Genomic DNA, 14,816 nt, shown 5'->3' with positions numbered 1-14,816 from the left:
GACCCATGTACAAAAAGAAAGTAAGAAGGCAAATAAATCCACTTTCTCCTCACATATATTACAAAAGAACCTATATTTTAAGTATTAGAACTTACTACTTTATGTTATTAGAGCATAACTAAACAGAGGTTTTAACAAACTGATGCTATGAGCAGACATCTGATGACGTGCAGTTGTACAGCAGTGGTGTTTCTAAACATAGCAAATGGGAACTATAAGTTTTGTTTACTACAAGAAAAACGAGAATTATGCATAAGAGTTGTTCTCTTTATTTAAGTTGTGTTTGTGCAACCAGATTGTGTAAAGTCAGCATTAAAATCACACAAAAAACTGGAAAAACACAGTTCTCTTAATGTACATTTCATAATGTCCATTTCAAAACAATTAGACCTTCCCATACAACTAAAAAGTTTACTTTCATATTGTCATAGTGATAGGGTGTTTAAAAAAAACCCAAAGTGGGGTGCATTATGCATGTCAGTTCAGGCAGTCCCTGGAGTACATACAAGAACAAGTGTAGCGGTACCCCCGTAGGGGCTGCTTAGTGATGTGGCCCACCTGTCACCCTGCCCAGCCTGGCGTTCACTCCTCAGTCACTCTCAGGCAGAAAACAGTCCATGTGCTTGTTTTTGTTATTTTTATTAGGGAATTTAACTTGGATGGGTAAAGGAATATATGGGATGCCCAGTGGAGTTTTGGAACAATTAATTGGTAGATTGTATAGCAATCAATTGGGACAACTATGTACACAACACTTCTCCAGTCTCCTCCTGTACAACTCTTGCTTGCAGACTATTACTCTCTTTCTCTTCCTCCTGCACAATTCTTGACTCTCAGGAACAGCTAGCATGTGGTTAGGCCCGACACTGACTCAGACAGGCCCAAGTAATTTGCCCTTTTGCAGGCTGGGACCACGGGCCCATATGGTGTAGCAGAAAATAGAAAGTCTTTTGTGCTTACTGTCCTATAGGTGGACTACTGCTCCCAGCCAGTCCATTTCACGCCCTGCCAGCCCTCCTGGCTGCAGCTGCCCTACTTCACTGCCCATAACATTGCAATCTGCTTTACTGGCTCCACATTGAGCTCTGACTGTTTCCTCTCAATCCTCTCTGGCATGCCTCTCCAGTCCTCCCGACTGCACATGTCCCTCACCAGCCTTCCTGGTTACAACCGGTGGTTCCCTCCTGAAGACTTGCCCGGCAGTACTAACTACTGCTGTCCTCTCTGAATCCCAGGCCCAAGGTCACCCCCCAGACTGGGGAGCTCCCTCAAAGGCCCTGGCAGCCTAGTACTCCATCCTCAGTTCTTCCACCCGACAACTACTCTCTAGCTGGGCTGACTCTAGATATTTAAGGAGGTCTGCCACTGCCAATCCAGGTTGGGGATTGGTCATGACTTCTTAACACACCCCAGGCAGCTCCACCTCTCCTCTCCTTCTCTCTTTCCAGTACCTTCCAGAAGGCTCTAGAAAGAAGAGGAAGGTCTAAGTGATGCTACCTGTGAATCACCAGCTGCTAACTCTGAGCCACTCCCAACCCACACATACCAAAACATACAGGCCTGCCTAAATTTGCCTACACTTACAAAAAACCTAATCAACCACCTACCTATTTAGAGGGTGCTACACAATTATTTTGGGTACCAGTGTAATTAGGTTGTAAAAGGTTTTCATGGTAAGTTTGTAAGACCCTGTTCCTGGATGATGGAGACCTCCATTTCAATCCCCATAAGTCTTATTTGAAGTTACAACGTCATTACGAATTCACTTATACACAGATATACAGTATATTCTCAGACACCACAGGACATTCTTGGCTGCACAATTAGCCAATAACCCAGCCTAAGTCCTGCAGCATTCAGTGGGCTTTCTGAGCTGTTGTATCACCAACAAGAACAACAACAATACTCCTGTGCATGAGTGAATAGACCCAATAGTGATTCTTCCACCATGATGGAAGTGGATAATACCTTGGAAGCCTTGCTGTCCTCTGGGACTGGGGTTGTCCTTGAAGCACTGCAGAAATTACTAAAGAAAGAGGGTGCACTGGCCTAGTGCATTATCCAACAAATATTTATTAAAAAGTGATAGACGAAAAATTACTACTCACAAACAGAGATGGTAAAAACGCTAATCGAGCCACACCATGTGGCTGAACACTCCCAGACAGCCTGGAACCTCTAGCATGGAGGGGAACCTGACCTTGGTCACTGCTGGCTGACGCATTTCAAAGGAAAGTCCTCCCTCAGAGCCAGAGGACTTTCCTTCAAAATGTGTCAGCCAGCAGGGACCAAGGTCAGGTCCCCCCCCCCCCCCCAATGCTAGAGGGTCCAGGCGGTCTGGGAGTGTTCAGCCACATGGTGTGGTCTGATGAGCATTTTTACCATCTCTGTTTGTGAGTAGATATTGTTTGTTTATCACTTTCTGAGCTGTTGTGTCTGAGATTAATGACTTTCTTATGTTTTGTATGGTGGAAAAAGAATTTGTCCATATTAGATAGCAGTATGATCCAGAGTCCCAACAATATATGGCAAACCAGTGTAATGATCACTTACTGGGCACAGAGGGAAATCTAAAGTAAAATAACCAAAGTCTTTTTCATGTTCTAACTCAGTGTTTCTCAACCTTTTTTCAGTTGCTGCACTCTTTAAAATTCTGCACAGTCTTGAAGCACCCCATTCCAAAATGTAAAAACGAAACTAATAGTTTTACAAAACGCAGCAAAAGCCATATATGTAGGGCACCCAACATTAGAGGTGATTTATTCTAAGAAAGCAAATACACCTTTGTCCACTGATACTGACTAGTATTACAGAATTTCTCCTCTACCTCAGTTTCTCCCCCTCACTCCTTTAATGTGACCTTGGTAAATCAATAATGAAGCGCTTATTCAAATGAAGTTACTGATCCTAATACCACAAAATTAACATACTCTGTGAAAACATGAAAATAGTGTACATAATTCCAAATAACTCAAAAGATATGTTCCAAGTGAATTTCGTGTAAAAAAGATAAATAATAATAATTTAAACACTTTTACATAAAATCCAGTGTCCAAGGGAAACTTCTTAAAGTTCCTGAAAATACTCCAAATCTTCACCTTTTCCACTTTCTTGTGATCACTTAGGCCCCTTTCACACTGACGGACCGACTGGGTCCGTCTGTCAGTTTTTTAGGTGGACCCGATTGGACCATCCATAGCTCTCAATGGAGTCGCGGATGTAAGTGGACATGTGTCCTCTGACACCCGCCGGCATCCGATCCGGTCCGCTCAAAATAGACAGATGGCGATCTGATCCCCATCTGTCCGGCGGACCAGATGGGATGATAGTCTGATGGAAACAGACACAGACAGTCTGGCCACCATAGAGAAGAGCGGGGCGTGTCCACTCTGCAAAGCGGAGGGGACACGGACCTGTCATCCGCCCGCTTAGCGTGGAACAGCTGACAGATCCCTCAATGAGAAGGCGGATCGGCTTGGCAGAGTCTGCAAGGGGCCCTCAACTTGCCCACCGTGTCCTCTACATTCTCTTTGCATCAAGCGTTATTTTTTGTGTGCCCTCACCTCTTTAGGTGAACCTCTAAGTGTGTGTGAGGTCTATGAAAGCTTTACAGATCTCTGCAGCTCCTTGATTCCTCCTCTCAACCACTCGATATTCTGTTCCACTTACCCCAGTAATATTTGCTTATGAAAGATATCAATGCAAATGCCCAAATAGTGTAATATGTAAACATTTATTTTCAGCACATGAAGGGTTACACTCACTTGTAAGAAAACATGCTTCGGCTTATCGGCAAATGAGATGACAGAGGTTTCTCACATCTCCCTCTCTTGTCTCTCACAAGCTCTCCCGAGAGTACCGCTCACTGTTGTGATGTTACAGCCAATCAGAACTTTAAGAAGTACTATTATCATGTTTGCATAGAGTATGTAAAAGCTGTAGTCAATTTAACTAAAAAAAAAATGTAAGGTAAAGTCATAAAGTGCTAGTATGCACCTTTTGTAGTAAGTACTTTGAAACGAAGTTCGCCAGTGGCGTGCTGTCACCGCTGACAGGGCTTCCATCTTAACCCGGTCTTCCTTCCTGGTTCGCAGCCTCTGGCTGCTTGAATAGCTGAGCCATCACTCCCATGCATGGTAATCCTATTACAGGGGAATTGGCGCTGTTCAAGCGTAATCAACATATATTAAATGAGAAATAAATGATAAAAAATAAAATATAAATAAATAAGAAATTATTCTCTGAGTATTATAAACCAAACACACTGATATGCAATAAAGTGCAAAGTGCTAGAAAATTATGTGATCTGAAATATATAAGGAATATAAAAAAATCATGAACAGTAATTAACAGTGATATTAATAACACCAAATAACGTGCTGGATAGCTAAAAAAGCTGATTAAAATAGAACAAAGTCCTCAAGTGAATCCACAGCAAACCACAGTGAAAAAATGGCAAAACAAAAAAAAATGAAATATAGTGTGAAAAAATCTATGTGTAGAAATAATGATAAAAATCTTTTTACTGAATAGGTGTATATATATATAACTAAATCCTGGAAAAAATAAATGTGTATATAGTCTGTAAAAATTTCAGTACATCAATCCAAAAATATTAGTGTAATGATTCGTCAATGCTCCCTGCCTTCATCTGTGACCCCACTCGTGCCCGCACTCACCAGAGCGCCTAACCCCTGCAGGGGTAGTAGGCGTGTAGGCTAGGATCCAGCAGCGATGTTCCTTTGTAGTAAATAGCCCTTCACACAGGTGCCGTAATCTTCCCCTTTTACCACGGAAATCCTCCTAATAATCCCCAGCGATAGACATCTTAGAAAACATGCATGCATACGGGAGTCTCAGCCGTGGCACAGAACTCTGAAAGACTGGCACGAGTATAACATCACCGGCTGCAGAGATACTGAATATCTCCTAAAGGGTGCATGTTTAGGAGATATTTCTTGCGCCCAAAGGTAAGCTTTATTATAAGCTTACCTGTAGGTAAGTGTCCAATGGGAGTTTACTACCACTTTAATTTTGTGGTAGTATTAGGATCAGTAACTTTATTTGAAAAAGCGCTTCACTATATTGATTTTTTGAGTTACAATTTTGTATTGGTGGTTTAACTGAGGTGTGAGCAGCTTTTTAATCAAGGGATTTAGAGAGGTCAGAGCAGCGTAGGGGTTCTTTCACATAATGTGACCCCAGTGCTGATGGAGAGGGACGGGGAGGGGCAAACATCAACCAATGATGACATTAGTTGATTAGGACACTAGGGGCTGGTTGTAATGCTGCACAATAAAAAAACAGTGGCTTTGTGTAACAAAAAAGCAGGCTTGCCCTACTTGTTATATTTAGGACCATTTTTGGCAACTTGGGGCACCCCTGAAGACCCAAGAAAGCTTCGCAGTTGAAAAATGCTGTGCCAATCTACATGGCTATTAAGCATTATGCCACCAAAATCAAAATGGAATTTACTCCAAGTATGTTCAAACACAACTAATATAGGTACCTGAATATGGTGCTATACTATGCAATACTCTAAAGGGGCAATACACAGGGGCTGAAAATCGAGCGACCTCGACCGGTTCAATAGAAACTGGCTGGCATTCAGCCCATGTGTATGGCAGCTGGTCTGACAGAAACTGTCTGAACGCCCAGCTTCTATCGAAGGGACATGACCAAAAAAGGTCTGCCGTTCGGCATCTGATCATTGCTCTCAGCCAATGGCTGAGAGCGCTGACCGGTGTGTTCTGGTGGGGGGGCTGTCCTGTCAGAACACAATAGCCCAGCGGGGGGGATCGCTGTACTGACATCAGTTTGTTAGTACATGATCTCCTCCTGAGCTCTTCAGTTTTTTTTTTCCGTTCAGCCCGCTGGATTGAACGGAAAAAAAGCTGATAGTGTGTATCAGGCTTAGGAGGGAAGGTCAGCGCTTAGGAGACTATGGCTTTGGTGTTCTGCATGAGCATCTTACAGGAGGGGAGAGCACAGGGATGCTACTCTTATTTCATTGTTTATTCAGAAGGCTGGATGGGTGTTCTAGGACAAACAAAAGATTTAACTGTGGTGGAAAAAATGAAAACTCAAGACCTTTGGCAGGTAACGCAGTTTAAATGCATGTATTTCAGCTGTGTATTTTGCTGTTTGCATAGAGTTATGGTTTAAGTATATGAGTATTGTTTAATGATTATAAATTAGTTGAATTACTTTCTTTTTTTCTGCTGTCCATTAAAGGGGAATTTATAATATCATCGATAGAAGGAGACTTGAGGGTTCGAAAGGACTATGAACTTGATCGGGAAAATATTGCCTTCTACAATATTACAATCATGGCAAAGGACAGGGGCAATCCTCCATTCAGTTCTACGGTAAAGTGGTTTCTACATTGTTGATTTATAACTAAAGCTGAATTGCAGTATTCAGTGTTTGTTCCCAGTAGAAGCTGCATTTCATGTTTTGTAATGAGCGCGAGTATTGTCACCTTTCGTGTTTTTTAAAAGCTGTATCATGCTCTGAATTGCTCTGAAATTCCAGTTGGCATAAAAAGAACATCTATTGTTGTTTTTTCAAATGGTATTTTTCTCTTCATTGTATCTAATAAGTATCTTCAGGAAATGCTCAAATGGATTTTTTTCTTTTATTCATGCAACCATAACATCGGGTATCCGTGTGCTAAGTAATTTTTCTCCCAGCAGCAGAGATTAAGGTTGTCATGGTCACTTTTATCCAGAATAAATATTACTGTTGTGTCTCTAGTTCCTTTGTAAAGGAAGATTTAATGCTTATTTTGTCATTAAAAGTTAACATTGTAGTTGTGTTAGGTCTATGAATATATCTGGATGGAAGAGATCTGGCTATTTTTACCCCTTAACCTACTTCCAAGTAATCTATGGTTATTTTATGAACATTTCTGTCACCCAATTATACTTACTTTAATCCACAGCTCCATTATCTGCTGCTGTGCTGGTTCTGGTGAAGGCTACCAGTCAGCTGAAACCTCTCTGTACACAGCCAACCAGTCCTGTCTCTGCTCCCTCATACTGACATCACCAAAACAATCATTGCAGAACCATTTGTTTGAATTTTTGCTAATTCATGTTCACCTCATCAGGGTGGGATGTGAGTGCTGTTAATTCCCTCCCGCAATGCAGTGCTAAACATTGGAGCTAGGATTAAATCGGTAGTAAACCGCATGTGGTTAAAAAAAGAAAAACAGATTCCCTGCAAGGCAATATCATAATGTGCTAATATGCATCGCATACGAGCACATTATAAGAAACCTACTTGAGTATGAAGCCCTCCAATGCCGTGATGTCACTGCTGAGAGGGCTGACCTATTCCCCTGGCCTTCCTTTCGTATTCGCAGCCTCAGGCTACATGGGCCGGGGGCACAATGATGTCACTCCCGTGCATGCACGTAGGAGCCGCAGTTTACGGCACAGGCTCTGGAGGTCCAGCACTGTAAGCCGAACCTTCAGAGCGCATGCGCCGGGGGTTGTCATCGGCTGCATGAACTGTGAATATCTTCTAAACTGTGCAAGTGAATATCTCCGAAACTGTGCACAGAAGAGGGGATGTGGCTGTAATACGGATGTGACATGATGTGAGTAGGCGTGTCAGCAGACTCACATAGTGCCACGATTATCCTGGATGCTCTGCTTCCATCAGGGGAATTGGGTTTCAAGCGGAATATAGCCTGTGGTGTGCTGCACACTGATCACGCCAGATACTGGGTGTTGGAGCTGAGGAGCAGGGAAACCTATTAAGTGCTCTGGCAAGAGCGATCGTTCATCGCGGTCAACGCGGGAGCACGAGTTCTGACCGGCGGTTCTACGTGTCTGGAAGCTGGAAGTCGGATCAGCTGGAATTAGTTGGGATCCGGGTGCCTGGACCAGATCATCTGGTGAGAGTGGCAGTGAGTGTTCTCTCTGTTTGGGAACATCATTCTGTGGCAACAATAGCAGCAATAATACCGGGTGTCCCAACTGGCGGCTCCTATAGATCCTTATAACACTGAAGCTACAAGGCATAGAAGCTCCTATAACAGCGGCTCGCAGGTGTCGGCTCTTATAGATACCAACAACACTGAAGCTAACACTAAATGTATAAGGCATAGAAGCTCCCATAGCGGCGACAGTACTAAATAAAGCAACACAGTAAGTAGTTTGGCTGCGATCTGGCCTCAATTTAGCTATTTATTGTAGCAAGGACAGTATTCGGGGGAAAGACCTGCCAAAAAAAAGAGCAAGAGCAGGAGAAGGCACTGCAGGGTGCAGATAGCTTTCGTCAGGAAATAGTGGATAATATGTCCCAAATACAAGCACAGGGTGCCTCCAAGAGGTGATCTAGGGAAGACGTGGGGAAGCAGGGTATGGAAACCCATAAGGCATCTCGGTACGCATCCAGGGATAGTTGAGACACTCAGGATACCCAGGACACTCAGGAGTGTACCCAGGAAGACTCCAATATATTATTAAAATATTACATTTTTAATTTGTCCAAAGATGTTTCCGATCATTTTAATTCAAAAACTAAAATGTGGCACTCCAAACTTTAAAGCGGCATGTGTCAAGAGGCTTCTTTAGGTTACATAGTTACATAGTAGGTGAGGTTGAAAAAAGACACAAGTCCATCAAGTCCAACCTATGTGTGTGATTATGTGTCAGTATTGCATTGTATATCCCTGTATGTTGTGGTCATTCAGGTGCTTATCTAATAGTTTCTTGAAGCTATCAATGCTCCCCGCTGAGACCACCGCCTGTGGAAGGGAATTCCACATCCTTGCCGCTCTTACAGTAAAGAACCCTCTACGTAGTTTAAGATTAAACCTCTTTTCTTCTAATTTTAATGAGTGGCCACGAGTCTTGGTAAACTCTCTTCTGCGAAAAAGTTTTATCCCTATTGAGGGGTCACCAGTCCGGTATTTGTAAATTGAAATCATATCCCCTCTCAAGCGTCTCCTCTCCAGAGAGAATAAGTTCAGTGCTCGCAACCTTTCCTCATAACTAAGATCCTCCAGACCCTTTATTAGCTTTGTTGCCCTTCTTTGAACTCGCTCCATTTCCAGTACATCCTTCCTGAGGACTGGTGCCCAGAACTGGACCGCATACTCTAGGTGCGGCCGGACCAGAGTCTTGTAGAGCGGGAGAATTATCGTTTTATCTCTGGAGTTGATCCCCCTTTTAATGCATGCCAATATTCTGTTTGCTTTGTTAGCAGCAGCTTGGCATTGCCTGCCATTGCTGAGCCTATCATCCACTAGGACCCCCAGGTCCTTTTCCATCCTAGATTCCCCCAGAGGTTCTCCCCCCAGCGTATAGAATGCATTCATATTTTTGCCACCCAAATGCATTATTTTACATTTTTCTACATTGAACCTCATTTGCCATGTAGTCGCCCACCCCATTAATTTGTTCAGGTCTTTTTGCAAGGTTTCCACGTCCTGCGGAGAAGTTATTGCCCTGCTTAGCTTAGTATCGTCTGCAAATACAGAGATTGAACTGTTTATCCCATCCTCCAGATCGTTTATGAACAAATTAAATAGGATTGGTCCCAGCACAGAACCCTGGGGCACCCCACTACCCACCCCTGACCATTCTGAGTACTCCCCATTTATCACCACCCTCTGAACTCGCCCTTGTAGCCAGTTTTCAATCCATGTACTCACCCTATGGTCCATGCCAACAGACCTTATTTTGTACAGTAAACGTTTATGGGGAACTGTGTCAAATGCTTTTGCAAAATCCAGATACACCACGTCTACAGGCCTTCCTTTATCTAGATGGCAACTCACCTCCTCATAGAAGGTTAATAGATTGGTTTGGCAAGAACGATTCTTCATGAATCCATGCTGATTACTGCTAATGATATCGTACGTATTACTAAAATCCTGTATATAGTCCCTTATCATCCCCTCCAAGAGTTTACATACTATCGATGTTAGGCTAACTGGTCTGTAATTCCCAGGGATGTATTTTGGGCCCTTTTTAAATATAGGTGCTACATTGGCTTTTCTCCAATCAGCTGGTACCATTCCAGTCAGTAGACTATCTGTAAAAATTAGGAACAACGGTCTGGCAATCACTTGACTGAGTTCCCTAAGTACCCTCGGATGCAAGCCATCTGGTCCCGGTGATTTATTAATGTTAAGTTTCTCAAGTCTAATTTTAATTCCGTCCTCTGTTAACCATGTAGGTGCTTCCTGTGTTGTGTCATGAGGATAAACACTGCAGTTTTGGTTACTGAAGCCCCCCGATTCACTCGTGAAGACTGAGGAGAAGAATAAATTCAATACCTTCGCCATCTCCCCATCCTTTGTAACCAGATGTCCTTCCTCATTCTTTATGGGGCCAATATGGTCTGTCCTCCCTTTTTTACTGTTTACATACTTAAAGAATTTCTTGGGATTTTTTTTGCTCTCCTCCGCTATGTGTCTTTCATGTTCTATCTTAGCTGTCCTAATTGCACGCTTACATTTCTTATTGCATTCTTTATAAAGTCTGAATGCTGAGGATGATCCCTCAACCTTGTATTTTTTGAAGGCCTTCTCCTTTGCTTTTATATGCATTTTTACATTGGAGTTAAGCCATCCAGGACTTTTGTTCGCTCTTTTAAATTTATTACCCAATGGGATACATTGGCTAATGCCCTTATTTAATATGCTCTTAAAGCAAACCCATCTCTCCTCCGTATTCTTTGTTTCTAATATTTTATCCCAGTTTATGCCTTTTAGCAAGGTTTGTAGTTTAGGGAAGTTGGCTCTTTTGAAATTCAGTGTCTTTGTATTCCCTTTATGTTTCCTATTTGTGTGATTTATACTGAAACTAATTGACCTGTGATCACTGTTACCTAAATTGCCCCGCATTTCCACATCCGTGATCAGGTCTGTATTGTTGGTAATCAGTAGATCCAGTAATGTTTTATTTCTAGTTGGTGCGTCTACCATCTGACCCATAAAATTGTCCTGCAAGACATTAAGGAACTGGCGAGCCTTAAATGAATGTGCGGTTCCCTCCGCCCAGTCTATGTCTGGATAATTAAAATCCCCCATTATGATAACACTTCCCATTCTTGCTGCTAATCCAATTTGTGATAGGAGATCCGTCTCCACTTCCTCCCTCAGGTTTGGGGGCCTATAGCATACTCCCAGTATTATTTTCCCCTTAGCTTTATCCCTTTGGAGCTCTACCCATAAGGATTCCACCTCCTCTCTAGCTCCCTCAGTGATGTCATCTCTCACATTCACTTGTACATTATTCTTGATATATAGGCATACCCCTCCCCCTTTTTTACCCTCTCTATCCTTATATAGGGTATACCCTTGAATGTTTGCCAGCCAATCATGAGAGCTGTTGAACCAGGTCTCTGAAATTCCCACAAAATCCAAATCCTCCTCGTACAACAGTATCTCTAGTTCACCCATCTTGTCCGCCATGCTCCTGGCATTGGTGAACATGCCACATAGTTTAGACCGGTCGCATATTGTCCTCGTATTGGGTGTTTCGAGATTGCAACTAGGACTTGCTACTATACTCACCTTGTGTTTTTGTGCTTTGGTTAACCTACCACTAATGCCCCCAATACTAGCCTCTGGAATATCTTCCGCGCTGGCTATCTCTGCCTCTGGACCCTCCCCCCCATCGCCTAGTTTAAAAACCCCTCTAACTTTTTGGCCATCTTCCTTCCCCGCAGATCTGCACCCTCCTCATTTAGGTGCAGTCCGTCCCTTCTATAGTACCGGTTACCAACTGAGAAGTCGGCCCAGTCCTCCAGGAACCCAAACCCCTCCTTACTACACCAGCTCTTCAGCCACTTGTTTACTTCCCTAATCTCCCTCTTCCTTTCTGGTGTGGCTCGATGTACCGGTAGTATTCCTGAGAATACTACCTTGGAGGTCCTTTTCCTCAATTTAGCTCCTAAGTCCCTAAAATCGTTCTTTAGGACACTCCATCTGCCTCTGACTTTATCATTGGTGCCAACGTGCACCATGACAGCCGGGTCTTCCCCAGCCCCTCCCAGTAATCTGTCCACAAGATCCGTGATGTGCCGAACCCGAGCGCCCGGTAGACAACATACTGTTCGGCGCTTCAGGTCTTGGTTACAGATTGCCCTCTCTGTCCTTCTAAGAATTGAGTCCCCTACCACCAGAATCTGTCTTTCCTTTCCCTTTGCTGCCCCCCCACTCTCACTGGAGGAGTTCTTCCCCCGGCAGCTAGGAGAGTCCCTCATCTCCAGCAGTGCTGGTCCCTGACTGGTTTCACCAATGACACTCAAAGTAGCGTACTTATTGGGATGCTCCAGTCCTGGATCGGCCTCCCTGGCTTTTCCCCCTCTACCCCTCCTGACTATCACCCATCTACTCTTTGCTAGTGCCAGCACCTCTTTGTCTCCACCCGCCTCTGTGCTGGCCCCTGCCGGCACCTGCCGTGTACGTTCCTGGCTCTCATTTAGTATGGAGGGACTTCTCAGTGCTGACAGTTGCTTCCCCAGATTCAGAACCTGGGCTTCCAGGGAAACAATGTGCTTACATTTTGCACAGCAGTATTCGCCCTCGATCTGATGATCAAGGAACGCATACATGCGGCAAGATGTACAAAGAGTCGCCTCTCCACACCCGCCGGGCATCGTACCTATTAAATTTAGTGAGGATTTGGGGATTTTACCCTGTCCAAATTACCTAACAGCTAGCTAAAGGTTGCCTTTAGAAGGGCAGCTGTTTCTCCAAGAAAGGTAGCTGAGGAAATATCTGCCCCAGCAAATCTTTGGAGAATCAAGATTGGCTATGATTCTTGCCCACCAATGAAGACAATGCATGATTCTTACTATGCTCAGAGTAAGGCATTAGACCTGTTTGTTGGTCCCATGACATTATTTTTTTACATTTCTTGCTTGCTTGATGAGTCCTATGTCCTTCCAAGAGTGGAATAAATACTCTTTATGGCCTTGCATTAAAGCAGCTCTCTAGAGAGAACAATGTTATATGATGCTTTTTTTGGAGTGTTTTATATACATTTCAAATAGCATTATGCCAAATAGCTTACATCAGGGGTTGTCCAAACTTTGAACTGAGGGCCAGATTTGATGAAGTGAACATGCGTGAGGGCTGACCATTTTGCCTGACATTCTTTGAACCATTAAAATTCGGTCTAATAGGGCGTACACACGGTCGGACTTTGTTCGGACATTCCGACAACAAAATCCTAGGATTTTTTCCAACGGATGTTTGCTCAAACTTGTCTTGCATACACATGGTCACACAAAGTTGTCGGAAAATCCGATCGTTCTAAACACGGTGACGTAAAACACATACGTCGGGACTATAAACGGGGCAGTGGCCAATAGCTTTCATCTCTTTATTTATTCTGAGCATGCGTGGCACTTTGTCCGTCGGATTTGTGTACACACGATCGGAATTTCCGACAACGGATTTTGTTGTCGGAAAATTTTATGTCCTGCTCTCCAACTTTGTGTGTCGGAAAATCCGATGGAAAATGTCCGATGGAGCCCACACACGGTCGGAATTTCCGACAACACGCTCCGATCGGACATTTTCCATCGGAAAATCCGACCGTGTGTACGGGGCATTAGTGTGTTCGTCCGAGCACCAATACACTGCCCAACAAGAATTATCTTGCCTTTGTGGCTGTGTGTGGTAAAGAGATGAGCTTAGGCGTATTATTTGAATATATATATATATATATATATATATATATATATATATATATAACTTTTGTGGCCCCCAACGAATTCACTAAGGATGAGCTCGGGCATGTTATTTAGATATACTGTATTTATCTGCGTATAACACGCACCTTTACTTTAGGAGGGAAGTTTAAGGAAAAACTTACATCCTAAATAAGGAACTGTGAAGCAAAATAAGGGTCAGTGCCCATCAATGCAGCCTAATTCATGCCCATCTGCAGCCTCACCATTGCCATGAATGCAGCCTCACCATTGCCATGAATGCAGCCTCGCCATTGCCATGAATGCAACCTCGCCATTGCCATGAATGCAGCCTCATCATTGCCACGAATGCAGCCTTAATATTGCCATGAATGCAGCTTTACCATTGCCATCAGTGCAGCCTGATCCATGCCCATCTGCAGCCTCGGAGGGGACAGGGTGGGGGGGCAGGACAAGCGCCAACACATTACATACAGGAGAATCTCCTGTTTACTCTGCGGCTTCTTTAATACAAAGTCCCGCCTCCTATGATAGACAGAACAGTCATCCAATGCCAGCCCAGAAGACATCCTATTACAGACGCCGCCGAGTAAACAGGAGATTCTCCTGTATGTAATCTGATGGCAATTGTCCTGTCCCCTCCAAGGCAGCGTCGATAAATACAGTATATATCTTTTGTGGCCATGGGGGCCACAAAAGATACACAGTGGGGACGTAAAGTATTCAGACCCCCTTAAATTTTTCACAGTTTGTTATATTGCAGCCATTTGCTAAAATCATTTAAGTTCAATTATTTTCCTCATTAATGTACACACAGCACCCCATATTGACAGAAAAAAACAGAATGGTTGACATTTTTGCAGATTTATTAAAAAAGAAAAACTGAAATATCACATGGTCCTAAGTATTCAGACCCTTTGCTCAGTATTTAGTAGAAGCACCCTTTTGATCTAATACAGCCATGAGTCTTTTTGGGAAAGATGCAACAAGTTTTTCACACCTGAATTTGGGGATCCTCTGCCATTCCTCCTTGCAGATCCTCTCCAGTTCTGTCAGGTTGGATGGTAAACGTTGGTGGACAGCCATTTTTAGGTCTCTCTAGAAATGCTCAATTGGGTTTAAGTCAGGGCTCT

At 43.5% G+C, this 14,816-nt stretch overlaps 1 protein-coding gene across 1 annotated transcript in view; it reads left to right on the top strand.

Moving 5' to 3' along the window:
• The window catches only part of CDH23 (cadherin related 23), a 1,935,615-nt gene that overhangs the window by 1,760,047 nt on the left and 160,752 nt on the right, over positions 1–14,816 (top strand). The window contains exon 40 of the mRNA XM_073596703.1: positions 6,235–6,368. Within this exon, the coding sequence (XP_073452804.1) occupies positions 6,235–6,368 (134 nt within the window). The remainder of the gene's footprint in view (positions 1–6,234; positions 6,369–14,816) is intronic.

This window comes from Aquarana catesbeiana, linkage group LG08 (assembly GCF_042186555.1).
Source record: "Aquarana catesbeiana isolate 2022-GZ linkage group LG08, ASM4218655v1, whole genome shotgun sequence".
NCBI classification, from domain to species: domain Eukaryota; kingdom Metazoa; phylum Chordata; class Amphibia; order Anura; family Ranidae; genus Aquarana; species Aquarana catesbeiana.
This window is presented reverse-complemented; position numbering and strand designations above follow the sequence as displayed.